The sequence below is a fragment of the Arachis ipaensis genome, chromosome B8, assembly GCF_059453495.1.
Source record: "Arachis ipaensis isolate K30076 ecotype BB chromosome B8, ASM5945349v1, whole genome shotgun sequence".
NCBI classification, from domain to species: domain Eukaryota; kingdom Viridiplantae; phylum Streptophyta; class Magnoliopsida; order Fabales; family Fabaceae; genus Arachis; species Arachis ipaensis.
Genome location: NC_142443.1, coordinates 117,131,547 through 117,147,762, shown reverse-complemented (window position 1 = coordinate 117,147,762; position 16,216 = coordinate 117,131,547). Strand labels below are relative to the sequence as shown.

The 16,216-nt window shown below is 32.9% G+C and overlaps 2 protein-coding genes and 1 non-coding gene across 3 annotated transcripts; all 3 read left to right on the top strand.

Annotated features, from left to right (window-relative positions):
- Window positions 1-1,479: 1,479 nt before the first annotated feature.
- LOC148549372 (small nucleolar RNA R71) lies at window positions 1,480-1,587 on the top strand. The gene has a single exon (XR_015898835.1). It is a non-coding gene; the product is annotated as a small nucleolar RNA R71 (small nucleolar RNA).
- A 6,860-nt stretch (window positions 1,588-8,447) lies between these two features.
- Window positions 8,448-9,992, top strand: LOC110266006 (putative UDP-arabinose 4-epimerase 2). Its single transcript, XM_021109668.2, has 5 exons — window positions 8,448-8,585; window positions 9,048-9,161; window positions 9,262-9,369; window positions 9,485-9,576; window positions 9,868-9,992. The coding sequence occupies exons 1-5, from the start codon at window positions 8,547-8,549 to the stop codon at window positions 9,872-9,874; spliced, it is 360 nt and encodes a 119-aa protein (XP_020965327.2). The 5' UTR covers window positions 8,448-8,546; the 3' UTR covers window positions 9,875-9,992.
- Window positions 9,928-12,130, top strand: LOC107612281 (auxin response factor 1-like). The gene is made up of 6 exons (XM_088497402.1): window positions 9,928-10,063; window positions 10,143-10,188; window positions 10,275-10,330; window positions 10,959-11,048; window positions 11,579-11,692; window positions 11,835-12,130. The coding sequence occupies exons 4-6, from the start codon at window positions 10,992-10,994 to the stop codon at window positions 11,967-11,969; spliced, it is 306 nt and encodes a 101-aa protein (XP_088353528.1). The 5' UTR covers window positions 9,928-10,063; window positions 10,143-10,188; window positions 10,275-10,330; window positions 10,959-10,991; the 3' UTR covers window positions 11,970-12,130.
- Window positions 12,131-16,216: the final 4,086 nt, after the last annotated feature.

The following is a 16,216-nucleotide window of genomic DNA, read 5'->3' as shown; positions in this document are numbered from 1 at the left end:
ACACAAGGTTGTCCTTATTTAATTGAAGGATCAATTCTCCTCTGTCCACATCAATCACAGCTCTTGCTGTGGCTAGGAAAGGTCTTCCTAGGATGATGGATTCATCCTCTTCCTTTCCAGTATCCAGGACTATGAAATCAGCAGGGATGTAAGGCCTTCAACCTTTACTAACACGTCCTCTACTTGTCCATAAGCCTGTTTTCTTGAATTGTCTGCCATCTCTAATGAGATTTTAGCAGCTTGCACCCCATAGATTCCCAGTTTCTCTATTACAGAGAGTGGCATGAGGTTTATTCCTGAACCAAGGTCACACAGAGCCTTAAAGATCATGGTGCCTATGGTACAAGGTATTATGAACTTTCCAGGATCCTGTTTCTTCTGAGGCAATGTCAGTTGATCCAGATCACTTAGTTCATTGGTGAACAAGGGAGGTTCATCTTCCCAAGTATCAATGCCAAATAATTTGGCATTTAGCTTCATGATTGCACCAAGAAACTTGGCAGTTTGCTTTTCAGTAACATCCTCATTCTCTTCAGAAGAGGAATACTCATCAGAGCTCATGAAGGGCATAAGGAGGTTCATTGGAATCTCTATGGTCTCTAGATGAGCCTCAGAGTCCTTTGGTTCCTCAGAGGGAAGCTCCTTATTGATCACTGGACGTCCCAGGAGGTCTTCCTCCTTGGGATTCACGTCCTCCTCTCCCTCATTGGGTTCAGCCATTTTGGTTATGTCAATGGCCTTGCACTTTCCTTTTGGATTCTCTTCTATATTGCTTGGGAGAGTACTAGGAGGGATTTCAGTGATCCTTTTACTCAGCTGGCCCACTTGTGCTTCCAAATTTCTAATGGAAGACCTTGTTTCATTCATGAAACTTACAGTGGCCTTGGATAGATCAGAGACTAAGTTTGCTAAGCTAGATGGATTCTGCTCAGAATTCTCTGTCTGTTGCTGAGTGGATGATGGAAAAAGCTTGCTATTGCTAAACCTGTTTCTTCCACCATTATTAAAGCCTTGTTGAGGCCTTTGATCCTTCCATGAGAGATTTGGATGATTTCTCCATGATGGATTATAGGTGTTTCCATAAGGTTCACCTAAGTAATTCATCTATGCTATTGCAGGGTTCTCAGGATCATAAGCTTCTTCTTCAGAAGATGCCTCTTGAGTACTGTTGGATGCAGCTTGCATTCCATTCAAACTCTGAGAAATTATATTGACTTGCTGAGTCAATATTTTATTCTGAGCCAATATGGCATTCAGAGTATCGATTTCAAGAACTCCCTTCTTCATAGGCGTCCCATTACTCACAGGATTCCTCTCAGAAGTGTACATGAACTGGTTATTAGCAACCATATCAATGAGTTCTTGAGCTTCTACAGGCGTTTTCTTTAGGTGAATAGATCCACCTGCAGAGGTATCCAATGACATCTTAGATAACTCAGACAGACCATCATAGAATATATCCAGGATGGTCCATTCTGAAAGCATGTCAGAAGGACACTTTTTGGTCAGTCCTTTGTATCTCTCCCAAGCTTCATAGAGGGATTCACCTTCTTTCTGTCTGAAGGTTTGAACATCCACTCTAAGCTTGCTCAGCTTTTGAGGAGGAAAGAACTTGGCTAGGAAAGCCTTAACCAGCTTATCCCAAGAGTTCAGGTTATCCTTAGGTTGAGAGTCCAACCATACTCTAGCTCTGTCTCTTACAGCAAAAGGGAAAAGCATGAGCCTGTAGACTTCAGGATCTACTCCATTAGTCTTAACAGTATCACATATCTGCAAGAATTCAGTTAAGAACTGAAAAGGATCTTCAGATGGAAGTCCATGAAACTTGCAGTTCTACTGCATCAGAGAAACTAATTGAGGTTTCAGCTCAAAGTTGTTTGCTCCAATGGCAGGAATGGAGATGCTTCTTCCATGTAAATTGGAATTAGGTGCAGTAAAGTCACCAAGCATTCTCCTTGCATTATTGTTGTTGGGTTCGGCTGCCATCTCCTTTACTTGTTCGAAATTTTCAATCAAGTTGTCTCTGGATTGTTGTAATTTAGCTTCTCTTAATTTCCTCTTCAGAGTCCTTTCAGGTTCTGGATCAGCTTCAACAAGAATGCCTTTTTTTTCTGTCCCTACTCATAAGAAAGAGAAGAGAAAAAGAAAAGAAGAAGAAAATCTGAACTCAGAGAGAGAGAAAGAGGGTTCGGATTTTTGGTGATGTGAGGAAGAGATGTTAGTAGATGAATAAATAAATAGAAGGAGATGAGAGAGAAGGAATTTTCGAAAATAATTTTTTGAAAAAGAGTTAGTGATTTTTGAAAATTAATTTTGAAAAGGGTTAGTAGTTTTTCGAAAAATCAAATAAAAAAATTAAAATGATTAATTTAATTAAAAAGAAATTTTGAAAAAGGGGGAGATATTTTCGAAAATTAGAGAGAGAGAGAGTTAGTTAGGTAGTTTTGAAAAAGATAGAAACAAACAAAAAGTTAGTTAGTTAGTTGAAACAAATTTTGAAAAGATAAGAAGTTAGGAAGTTAGAAAAGATATTTTGAAATCAAATTTTTGAAAAAAAGATAAGATAAGAAGATATTTTGAAAAGATATGATTGAAATTAGTTTTTGAAAAAGATTTGATTTTTAAAATCACAATTAATGACTTGATTCACAAGAAATCACAAGATATGATTCTAGAACTCAAAGTTTGAATCTTTCTTAACAAGGAAGTAACAAACTTGAAATTTTTGAATCAAAACATTAATTGCTATTGTTATTTTCGAAAATTTGGAATAAAAATAAGAAAAAGATTTTTGAAAAATATTTTTGGAATTTTCGAAAATAACTAAGAAATTTGAAAAAGATTTGATTTTTTGAAAAAGATTTTGAAAAAGATAAGATTTTCAAATTGAAAATTTGATTTGACTCATAAGAAACAACTTGATTTTAAAAAATTTTGAAAAAGTCAATCCAAATTTTCGAATTTGATGAGAGAAAAAGGGAAAGATATATATTTGATTTTTGAATTTTTATGATGAGAGAGAAAAACAAGAAAAATGATGCAATGCATGAAAGTTGTGAATCAAAACAATGAATGCATGCAAGAATGCTATGAATGTCAAGATGAACACCAAGAACACTATGAAGATCATGATGAACATCAAGAACATATTTTTGAAAAAATTTTTAATGCAAGGAAAACATGCAAGACACCAAACTTAGAATTCTTTAATGCTTAGACACTAAGAATTCAAGAATGCATATGAAAAACAAGAAAAGACACAAAACATGCAAATGCAAAGATCAAACAAGGAGACTTACCAAGAACAACTTGAAGATCATGAAGAACACTATGAATGCATGAATTTTCGAAAAATGCAAGATGCACATGCAATTGACACCAAACTTATAACATGACTCAAGACTCAAACAGGAAACAGAAAAATATTTTTGATTTTTATGATTTTCTAAATTTTTTTGGATTTTTTTTTCAAAAATTATTCGTAAAAGAAAAAATAAGGATTCCAAAATTTTTAATATGAATTCCAGGAATCTTGCCATGTTAGTCTAAAGCTTCAGTCCAGGAATTAGACATGGCTCACTAGCCAGCCAAGCTTTCAATGAAAGCTCCGGTCCAAAACACTAGACATGGCCAATGGCCAGCCAAGCTTCAGCAAGATATCAGAATATACTGCTCATTACTTATCAAATATGTAACTTGCCTCTGTGCTGATGGTTTGGAAGCCTCAGTCCAAAAGAATTTAGATATGGCTTTGCAGCCAGCTAGGCTTCACATGCTTCATGAAACACTAGAATTCATTCTTAAAAATTTTGAATCTAAAAATTTTTTTTTTTGAAAACAGGTTAGAAAATTTTGAAATATTTTTTTAAAAAGTTTTTGAAAAGAAAACAAAAAGAAAATTACCTAATCTGAGCAACAGGATGAACTGTCAGTTGTCCAAACTCGAACAATCCCCGGCAACGGCGCCAAAAACTTGGTGCGCAGAAATTGTGATTACACTTTGATTATGTAAAATTCATCGCTCTTTCTTTCCCTGGTAATGGCGCCAAAAACATGATGCCAATACCATGGTTCACAACTTCGCACAACTAACCAGCAAGTGCACTGGGTCGTCCAAGTAATACCTTACATGAGTAAGGGTCGAATCCCACGGAGATTGTTGGTATGAAGCAAGCTATGGTCACCTTGTAAATCTCAGTCAGGTGGATATAACATAGTAATGGAGTTTTCGAAATTAATATAATAAAAGAGGGATAGAAATACTTATGTAAATCATTGGTGAGAATTTCAGATAAGCGAATAGAGATGCTTTCGTTCCTCTGAACCTCTGCTTTCCTGCTATCTTCATCCAATCAGTCTTACTCCTTTCCATGGCTGGCTTTATGTGATACATCACTATTGTCAATGGCTACTTTCGGTCTTCTCTCGGGAAAATGATCCAAATGCCCTGTCACGGCACGGCTAATCGTCTGGAGGCATCACCCTTGTCAATGGTTTCATCTTATCCTCTCAGTGAAAATGGTCAACGCACCCTGTCACGGCACGGCTATTCATCTGTCGGTTCTCGATCATGCTGGAATAGGATTTACTATCCTTTTGCGTCTGTCACTACGCCCAGCAATCGCGAGTTTGGAGCTCGTCACAGTCATTCATTCATTGAATCCTACTCGGAATACCACAGACAAGGTTTAGACCTTCCGGATTCTCTTGAATGCTGCCATCATTCTAGCTTACACCACGAAGATTCTGATTAAGAGATCTAAGAGATACTCATTCAGTCGAAGGTAGAACGGAAGTGGTTGTCAGGCACGCGTTCATAGGGAATGATGATGATTGTCACGTTCATCACATTCAGATTGAAGTACGAATGAATATCTTAGAAGCGAAACAAGATGAATTGAATAGAAAACAGTAGTACTTTGCATTAATCTTTGAGGAACAGCAGAGCTCTACACCTTAAGCTATGGAGTGTAGAAACTCTACCGTTAAAATTACATAAGTGAAAGGTCCAGGCATGGCCGAGAGGCCAGCCCCCAAAACGTGATCAATAGATCAAAATATAATCCAAAGATGTCTAATACAATAGTAAAATGTCCTATTTATAATAAACTAGCTACTAGGGTTTACAGAATTAAGTAATTGATGCATAAATCCACTTCCGGGGCCCACTTGGTGTGTGCTTGGGCTGAGCTTTTAACTTTCCACGTGCAGAGGCCATTTGTGGAGTTGAACGCCAGGTTTTGATCCATTTCTGGCGTTCAACTCTGGTTTTTGATCCATTTCTGGCGCTGAACTCCTGAATTGGGTAGAGAGCTGGCGTTGAATGCCACTTTACGTCATCTATCCTTGGCCAAAGTATGAACTATTATATATTGTTGGAAATCCCTGAATGTCTACTTTCCAACGCAATTGGAAGCGCACCATTTCGAGTTCTGTAGCTCCAGAAAATCCACTTTGAGTGCAGGGAGGTCAGAATCCAACAGCATCAGCAGTCCTTCTTCAACCTCTGAATCTGATTTTTGCTCAAGTCCCTCAATTTCAGCCAGAAAATACCTAAAATCACAGAAAAACACACAAACTCATAGTAAAGTCCAGAAATATGAATTTAACATAAAAACTAATGAAAACATCCCTAAAAGTAACTAGATCCTACTAAAAATATACTAAAAACAATGTCAAAAAGCGTATAAATTATCCGCTCATCAGCTCTCATACTCCAACATTTGTGATAAAACTCATACCTTGTATATGTGGACCAATACAATATAGACATGTGGCATCATTAATTCTAGCAATTAATAATTAAATAATTTAAAAAACTTAAAATTTAATATATTTCAAAAGTATATTAAATATTATTTGTATACAAATACGAATACGCATATACTTTAATCATATATGATTAACTATGGTTAAGTATTTTTGTTTATTAAAATTAATACAAAATTAAAATAAAAAACCTCTTCCCTTTTCCATCAGTGTTCTCTTCCCAAAACACTAGTGATTGTCTTTTGTTCTAAGTCAGACTCCTGAATATCCAACCCCTCAAATCTGAACCTCTCCTACCATCGCCGTTCACTGCCGCTGTTCATCACTGCTCACCGACACTGCCAGATCCCTTCTATCTCTCATGCTTTCGTCTATCTCCATCTCCATCACTGTCTATGCTGTCGTTAGCCTCCGTGACCCCGATTATAGCGCCCCTGTTTCTGCCTCCAACAGCAGTGTCGCTGCCGTCTCTCACGTCCTGAGCCTCCGTGACCCCTGTGTTCACCGCCTCCGATCCGCCAGCGTAGCCGTATTCTCTATCTCCGTCTATGCCGTCGTTAGCCTTCGTGACCTTGATTACAACGCCCCTATTTCCGCCTCCAACAGTAGTGTCGCCGCCGTCTCTCAAGTCATGAGCCTCCGTGACCCCTGTGTTCGCCGCCTCCAATCCAACAACATAGCCGCGTTCTCCATCATCGTCTCTGACGTCCACACCCCTGACATTAGGTTAGGTGTTTACCCTATGTTCAAACAATGAATTTCATTTTTTTTGTTATCTGGGCTTTTTTCGATGCTTGCATGTTCAAACCGTGAGTTTTATTTTGTTGATTTCTTTATGGATCAAACTTGCTGCCATGAATACAATTTATTGAGCTGTATATCTACTATATAGATTGATCTTTTAGAATAATTGCACTATATATTATGATTGACTCTGGAATCTAAAGTAATCACTCGCCTAATTGGAATTATCTTTTTAGTTGTTAAGCCAGTATAAATTCGCTGTTTAATCCTAAAATTGCTATTTGGATTCTTCTTTAATTATCACTCCAAATTACAGAAGAAACAATAAATGATTAGTTGTGTGTATACCAATTCCATGAAAAGTATTTGCATTAGTCAAACATGTTGCTGACTACTTTAGTAGATTAAAGTTTTAGGAAGAAAAGAATGAAGGAAAGGAAGAAAAGAAAAGTTTAAAGAGAGAATTTAATATTTAATTTTCTCTTGAATGCAGCTGAGTTATGTTTGAAGTTTTGGAGTTTGACCTATCATGAAGCTCGGTTAAGCTTTTTTTTTCATTTTTGTTTGGAGTTTCGGAACTTGACAAATCATGGTATCTCTTCTCTGATTATCATGAGTTGTGCAGAGATGTTATTGGTTTCAATCCATCACATCACCATTGCCAATCTACAAATCACACCCAAATAAAAAGGAGAGAGAGTCAATAAAATTGACTTTTTTTTTGGTATTGTATTCACTTTCACTTGACCAAAATTGCTTCATTTTTGTGAATTAGCATATATGTAAGACAGACGGAGTATTGTGGGCTACGACTTAGATTTGGGAAAAGAGAAGAGGTTGGAGATCAATTATTTTTTTTGTAACGTATTTAAATGAGCAAGTATTTGAAGTTATTCACTTTTAAAACTAATTAGTAACGTATTATTCATTTATTATCATCATTATTATTAAGCACAATGATAAAGCAAAATATTGTCTCATTTAAGAATTTTTTCAAGCAAGGTTGGAAAGTTAAATTGTATATTATTTACTTGAATAATGATACTAATAATCAACAAATATTTTTAACATACGTGTAATTACTAACAAATAATTTTTATGTATTTATATTTAATAAAAGAAATTATCACATAATCTCACCAGTATTACTTTTTTGAAATCATTCTTTTGAAAAAGTATTCTAGAAACGAATTAATAATTTATGTTTTAAAATTTGAATTGAACTTGATTAGTATCATATTAATTACTAATTGTCATCATAATTATTAATAATCATTATTTAACATTTATTCTTAATTACCAATCAAGTATAAAGTAGTAACATATTAATAATTTAATAAGGTATGTTTAAGGACAATAAATTAAATTAATGTATCTTTAAAGGAAAATACCGAAATAGTTAATTTCCAAAATCAAAAAATTATAAAGACATTAATTTGGGGCATAAAAACAATGACTTCAATTGTATTATACCACTAAATATACATTGATCATAATTTGAGAAAGGTGTGGGTAGATTTAAAAATTCCTAATATTTGCATGCTTATCTAACTCATCATGAAATTGAATTTGTACACATATTAACAAGTCATTAATTGAATTGAATGCCTTCACACATGAATCCATCATGATTTTGAGCCATCAATTAAATTGAATTCATTCACATGCATGAGTCCATCATGAAATTAAAATAGTACATGTATTAACAAGTCATGACTTCTCCTGTGTATTAAAATAGTACATGTATTAAATTTCACCATGTGTCAACTGAATTATTATTCTTATTTTTGTTATTATTCTTGTTGATTTTTTCTTGTTTAAATTTCACTTTTTGCTTACGACGAATCATTGTCTAGTTCTGTAATTTATTTCATGCCATTGGATTTGTTAAGCTTATCATAGATGTGGCCTCTTCAATTTAATTTCTCCTGTTTTTCTGTCTTTTAGGCTTGGATTATGCTGACCCAAAAAGGAAAGGCAATTTTCTTGGAAAAGTTTTTCTTGCTGCTGGATTAACAGCATTATGCATTATCATGATCAAGCAATCTCCATCTTTGAGTTCCACTAGTCCGGTAATCGCTAGTCATCTTACACATGTTTTCTTTGAGAGCTTTTTATGTCTTTGCTTCTTTTCCCTTTTTTTGTCCCCTCCACACCAGAGATGTGCATATTCATTATAGTTTCATAGCTGTTTGATTATTACCCTTTGAAAAATATCATAAAAGTGGTAGATTGTTGATAGAGATGAATTGATGAATGATATGAACTATTTTAATTTTTTGTCCATAAAGAGTGAAGCTTGGTTATGTTTAATTACCGTTCACAACTTTTGTCAGCCAGATAGTTGAAAGAAGGAGAAAAGGGGATAGTTTGTAAGGGAAAAATTATAAAGACAAGATATATATATTTTTCAGTTATAGATTTCTTCTTTCTTTGAACTATCCTGATATAAGAGTTTGCCTTCTCTAAAGCTAATTTTCTTTATTTATTTAAGCTAATTTATCATTTTCGTTTCTGTTTTCCCCCTTTTCCAGTTTGCCATTCGCGAACCTGGGGTAACTCATGTTTTAGTAACAGGTGGTGCAGGCTACATTGGTTCACATGCTACGCTTCGGCTTCTGAAGGAAAATTATCGTGTCACTATAGTAGTATGTCTATTAATAAAAATGAAATATTTCTCTGACAAAATCAAATGCACTTATCAGTGTGGTTGCGACAAGCATAACATTGTTTTTTCCTTTTTGGCAGGACAATCTGTCACGAGGAAATATGGGTGCCGTCAGAGTTCTTCAAAATTTATTTCCAGAACCAGGAAGGCTTCAATTTATATATGTTGACTTGGGAGATCAGACATCTGTATCCTTACCCACTTTCCTCATCACTAGAAATATTTTGTTGTCATATTTTTAACTTTGATTGAAACGTATGTGGAGAATACCCAAGAAAGATTTTCTACTTAACTGGTTACCAGGTTAATAAAATATTTTTGGAGAATAAGTTTGATGCTGTGATGCACTTTGCTGCTATTGCATATGTTGGGGAAAGCACTGAGGATCCTCTCAAGTAAGTACTTCTGGAGTTTATTCAAGCACTTCAATCTCAGTTGAATGTTTGCATTCTGCTTGTAATTTGCTTCTCCTTCCAAGTTGCACAAGTAACATGTCTATTTAGATACCGATTGACTTGTTTAGTGGCATATTAAACAAATCACCCTTGATGGAATAGGTTCAAATTTGTGACAGGTACCTCCTCTTCAATCTATCTAACATAACATAGGAGAACTCACTACAAGAAAAATACCCATAATCATAATATAACATTGTGTCTCTGTCTGTCTCCCTCATGAATTCACAGACAGTAGAGAGAGGGCAAGGAACAGAGGAATAGCCAAAGCACCAGGGAGCAAAAACAGGAGCGTTCTTCAAGTTTTTGGCTCTTCATCAATCATAGCACCAAGAGAAAGAGAATGATGGCCAAGGAGGGAGCTGACTGAAGCTTAAGAGGGAGCTGCGTTCCACTCACCCAACTGTTCTTCGACTTTCTTTGCTAGGTGAGAACAGCGACTTCATCTTCTTTCTTTTCTCCTCTAATTCAAAATTCTGATAATTCTCTTGCTCCATTTTTTCCAGTTTATTCAATTTCTTTTAACACAACTACCACCACAAGCAAAGAGAGGTGAGTGATTTTCTCTCCTCTGTGTTTAATTTGGTCGAATGGCCTTGTGAAATGTAACCAAAATTCTAGTTCTTGGAACGGTTAAGGTTTTGGGCTCAAGAGAAAAACAGGGACAAGTCTTGTGTATTTGATCAACAAAGAGGTAAGGGTTAGAATAGTTAGATATTGATTTTAGCTGTATTTAGTGATTAAATGGCAGAAACCTTTTCATTGAGTATGCTTATTCTCAAATAAGTTAGGCTACATAATATATTTATTGACCAGTCAGCTGCTTGATTCTTGGATCTGTATGTGAATGATTGTTGCTTTCTTAATCAGCAGTTTACTTTGTATTGGTAAATGGTAATGTTCTAATAAAAAAAAATCAAGTACTAATGGGGCCTATTATTCATTTGTCTAGAGTAGTTTACTGATTTCATGTTAATTATTTTTGTTGCATGTGGATTATATGTGCTGCAGTATTTTCGTGGCTCATGGCAATTTATCAACTATTGTCAACTATTAAGCTTCATGTTCCTAAATATTCCTATCATTGAATTCAGCATTTCAAAGTTTGTTCTTTCTCTGAGACTGTGCCAACTGGAGTTAAAATTTGAGTGAAGCAAAAGGAACATATTTGTTCTTTATCTTACCTTCTGATAAAGAATAGAATAGTGTCCTTATGTTTATCAATTTGCCTGGTTTTTATTTTTGACATTAACTCCACCTTAAACAATTTTGATACTCACACTTATTCATTTACAAAATCCACCAATATCATGGTTTTGCAGATTGACGAAGAGCTTCTTCAGGAAGTGGTTAATATGGGATTTGACAGAAATCAATTGGTTGAATCTTTATGCAACAGGATCCAAAATGAGGTCTGTGCCCTTCATTCTCTCCTTTCATGTCTTCTTGATTGTCTCTTATTATTATCTATATATTTCTGGTACTGTGGCAAACTACTTGTTATTGGATAACTGGTTCCATGTTTCTAGTGGCTATCTTGGAGCTGAGTTTCAAGAGACTATGGTTGACTCTTTACGTTAGATAGTTGACTCTTTTAAGTCTTAATGGATCTAATAATATCTCTTCCTCTGCTCAATATCTCCCACTTATTTATTTATTTTCATGTGGTTTTGTTATTACCATGTTTGGTTAATGTGAGTGTTGAGCTGAAAAAGAGTAATGTCTGTGTTCTTTCAGCAATTGACTAATGTTGTTGGGACCCTTCATTTTTAATGTTTTCCTTTAATTTTTCAATATGAAGTGAATGACCCTTTTTGCCTTGTGAACATGGAGGTTACTAAGGAAGAGCTTAATGCAAAAATGAGAGAAAAAAGTTTCCAACTTTTGGTCTGAAAAAAACCATGCAAAGTTTCCAACATGTTTGTGTTTTGTTTTGTGGCAGGTGGGGCTGGTGATGATTTGTTTAAAGAGCTATGGAGGCTGTGCAGGGCCATTAATGGATGTTCCTTGTGTTCAAGACAGAGTTTTCTATTTCCCTCATGGTCACATTGAATTGGTATGATATACACTTCTTTACCTTGTTTCTGATTTTGTTTGTGAATTTCATTTTTTTCCATTTTTGTGCTATGTATGCTTTCAAATTTAAGCTTTAAGGGGTTTAGTAAGTGTTATATAATTTTGATTTTTTTCTTTTGTAGTTGCCAGAACCTACAGAACAAGATTTGAGGCAGATGAAGAACCAGAAATCTCCCAAATACGATCTTCCGTCGAACAAGATATTTAAAGAACAAGATTTTTTTCTCTTCTATCAGAAGGTCAATAACTTTTATTAGAAGATACTTATGTAGGATACAATATTTTAGTTTTTTATAGTTTATTAGTAGTAAATTCTAAGTGGTCTAATGTATATTTTGATATAGGTATGTTTAATTTAGTGTGAGATGTATGAATACTCATTTATGATCATCCCAATATTTTTAGTTCATTATAAATATATTTTGTTAAAGGATAATTTTTATTATTTAAAGAATATTGTATGGTATTATTATGTATTTATTTTTATTTTATAATTTTTAACTAATTTAATTAAAAAATAGGATTATATACATAATCATATTACTAAATATTAGGTTTTAGAAAAAAAATGTATTAGAATATATATATATATAGAAAATAAAAAAAAAACAATGAGGGACCTAAGGCTACACTTATATACAGTAGCTATAGTATACAAAAAAAAAAAAAAGAGGGATCTAAGGCTACGCTTATAAAAAGTAGCTATGGTATACAAAGTGACTACTCTTTACAAGTGATGCAGTAGCGTTGAAAAGCGTAGCCTATTCTGAAAAATGAAAGCTGAAAAGCGTAGCTTTTGGTCTTAGACAGCATCACTTGAAAAGCGTAGCCTATTCCCAAACGCCAAAAGCGTAGCCCTTGGTGCAGAAAAGCGTAGCCTTTGAGAACAGGCAACGGCCGAATAGGAATAACCTCAAAAAGCGTAGCCGTAGCCCAAAAAGCGTAGCCGTAGCCTAAGGCATCATTTTTTTTCACTTTTGGCTACACTTTTCAAGTGTACCAGAATGAGTGTTTTTCTTGTAGTGCTCATGGAAAGTAATACTCAAATTAAGCATTTAATTTCTAAAAAAAATATTTATTAAAAACTTGCAAAATATAAAAGTAAGGAAACTTGTATTTCAAACTCCGAAAACAGATATTAAAAACTACACATAACGATCTCAATAATTCTACCACATTGTTCCAAAAAAATTTAAACTCAAATAAAATTACTTTTTAACTAAATTCTTATTTTTCTCTTCAATCTTCTTGTAGTTCTTTTCTGCAGCTTTCAAAATAATTCCTTGTTTTGTATTGTATGGTTTGATAACCAAATCAAGAGCGATGCACATTCTTGTTGTGTCGTCAATCTAAAATTGAAATATAAAATATAAGTAACAAGTCATGAATTTAAAACTAACTAATAATTATTTAATAATATTAAGGTGTCCGTACCTTGATGGAATAATTGTCATTTTTAGCACAATCTTTCATCCCAGTTGCTACCCAAATTCCACAATCATTACTATTTTAATAGTGTAAAAAAAATCACATATAAAAAAATATACAACATAATATTAAGAGAAATAAAATAGAGATAAGATTAGATCATTACGAGCCAATTTTTTGTTCTCCAGTTTCTATATGCTTTGGATCAGCGAAACGAGAAATTTTAGGCCTAACAGTGGTTTCAAGATCATAAAATGAGTCATCTTGAAGCATGTCTTCAATGTACATAACCTGTTAATTGGTTAAGTTAAATTAGTATAAACACTACTTCTATACAAAAGCTTACATATGAATCATAGATGTTAACGTTATAGATTTAAATAATTACCAGCTTCCTAATATTAAAATCCTTTCTCTCCATTTTTTCATAGTTTGGCTTAGAGTCCAACCAAATTATCTGACGTTTGTGAATATCAAACACAACAAGATACCAATGGATATTGTCCTCATTGACAAGCACAAATATCTAAGTATAAAATCAAATTAAATAAATTTTAATAAAAATAAGTATTGAATATTGAGGTTATATTTTGTTCAAGTTAAAGTATTTTTACCTTATGAAGAGTTTCTATCTTTCTCATAAAAGATTTTTGATATTGTACTATTATTTTGGAAGGAGGATTTTTTTTTTATGAGTGCAAATTTCTAAACAATAGTAAAAATATACATTAACGATATGTAACATAATATATAAGAATAAAACAAGTTAATTATATGTAATATTTAATTGGCATTTATAGTAATATTTAATAATTATAGCTTATATCTAGATGTTAAATAAGTTTAATAAGTTTTATGTGTTAGAGTTTAAAGTTTAGTGGTTGAAAATTATGTGCAAGAGTTTAATAGTTCTTATAATAATATCTAATAGTTACTAATAGGTTATTAGATGTAATTCAAATTTAAAGCAAACTCTGAATGTTAAACCTTATACTCGTAAATTATAAACCCTAATTTATATTAATTTTAAAAATTAAAAATTTGTATGATTTGTTTTAGAAGTTGAGAGTTAGTATTTAAGATAAACAGTTTATGCTATCATTTTTTAACATTAGGATTAAGATTTATAAGTAAATAATTTATGCTATCCTTTTTAAAATATATTGTATTAAATTATTAATACGTTACAACTTATATAGGATTAGAAAAAGAAATATTAAATAACCTTATATATATGTTACCAATATATTACTACTTGATATATGCAATAATAAATGTTTTAATCTTATACATAATAATAACCATCATAATGATGACTATAAATAAATGATTTATTTCTTTTTTTTAAAAAGAGACCTTATTAATTTATTAATACGTTACATTTAATTTATTAATACGTTACAATTAATTTATGTCAATTTACGGTCAATAATTATTTTATTATTTAATTAATTTTTTCTTTTATAACTTAACATCACATCAATTCATTATTGGTATCGTGTGATAGGTTGTGAGTAACAGATGATACAAAAAATTGATGCATAAATTAGTACTTAATACTTAACAAACGTGAAATTAAGATTAACTTTGTGCTTGTAAATGGACTTAATCTTGATAACCAAATTAAAAACGTAAGACGGTAATGAAATTATAGTTCCTACCATGAAACAATTTCAATAATCTATCTGTTGAAATTAATTCAGATAATTCCACTTATGAAACAATAAAATGTCGTCACATAAGACTTAAAAAAAAAACTTTTTGTATGTTCTTCCTTCTTGATATCAAGACTTCCTGTCACGAGTCACTGCTTTTTATTTTCATTAAGATCATGAACCTCTCCATTCCAAAATAGATTTCCATTAGCCACATTATAATAATATGGAGAATATGACTGGTACAATAGTGTTCCATTGTATGGATGATAAGATGGAATGGAAAATTCTGGAAAGGTAGGATACACAGGTAATCCATTCAAATGCTGGTTCTGGAGCTTCAAAGGATCTATTGGATTAGGTTGACATGTTTTTCCAGTATCATGGTTATTTGGTTGCCCACTCTAAAAAAATACACACAACAAAATTTCAATATTTTTTTAGTAAAAAAAAATACTACTATTATATGTGTAATCCATTCACGATACGAACCTTATATGCATTATGTATATTAGAACACCTTCGCTTATACTTTTTGGACTTTAAACTTGTGTCATTAACTCTTGTATCCTACATACAGACATCTCACATGACATGATTAAGTAAGTACAATTTTAACTAAATAAAAATAAAATATGTATCTAATGAAATCTGAAAATATATATATCTATATAATTGCTACAAATTACTGTTTTTGAAAAAATATTTACAAAAGTTATATACAAGACTTTAGGTTAGACAAGGAAGTAAAGATAGAAAAGAAAAAAATAAGAATGGTTCTTATAAAAAGGCAAGTTTATATATTGAAGTTTACATTAACATACCTCGGTAGCCTTAACTCCATTCTTATTCTTTTGTGTAGCTAATTTATTTGTTCCATTGTCACTAAAATATCTATGATCTACACTCTGAACATTATTCTCATGATTGCTTTGGTGATTTGTTTCTTCCTCAGAATAACTCTACAATATAATAAAATACATTAGACAATATTTTAATAAATAAATAAATAATCTTTAAAAATTTTGATAAAACAGAAAATTAAAATGACCTTCACATCATTGAGTTCATCACTCGATTGGTGATGACCAGTATGTAGGATGTCTCTACTGTATAATTTTGGACATCTTCGAATCGTATGACCATGACGTGTACAATGAGAACACTTACGAGATTTTACCGCCAATCTATTTTGACGAGGGGATTCCTTTGTCTTCACAATAGTTGGGTCACCGACCATACACGCATTAGAAAGAACATTGGAGTCAGGATCGCGTCTCTTTTTAAGCTTTTGGATTAGTCCAAAAATGTCATCTCTAATCTCCATGAAGTCATCTCGGTTCTTTGATGCCGACTCACATAATGTGAAACACAGTGTTGCTAGAGCACCATATCTAATACCAGCAATATTTTCAGAGTCA

Coding starts and splice junctions, on each gene's coding strand:
- LOC107612281 (XM_088497402.1), top strand. CDS start 10,992: ATGGGATTTGACAGAAATCAATTGGTTGAATCTTTATGCAACAGGATC. Junction 11,049..11,578: donor GCAACAGGATCCAAAATGAG/GTCTGTGCCCTT, acceptor GTTTTGTGGCAG/GTGGGGCTGGTGATGATTTG. Junction 11,693..11,834: donor CTCATGGTCACATTGAATTG/GTATGATATACA, acceptor TTTCTTTTGTAG/TTGCCAGAACCTACAGAACA.
- LOC110266006 (XM_021109668.2), top strand. CDS start 8,547: ATGATCAAGCAATCTCCATCTTTGAGTTCCACTAGTCCG. Junction 9,162..9,261: donor ATTATCGTGTCACTATAGTA/GTATGTCTATTA, acceptor CCTTTTTGGCAG/GACAATCTGTCACGAGGAAA. Junction 9,370..9,484: donor ACTTGGGAGATCAGACATCT/GTATCCTTACCC, acceptor ACTGGTTACCAG/GTTAATAAAATATTTTTGGA.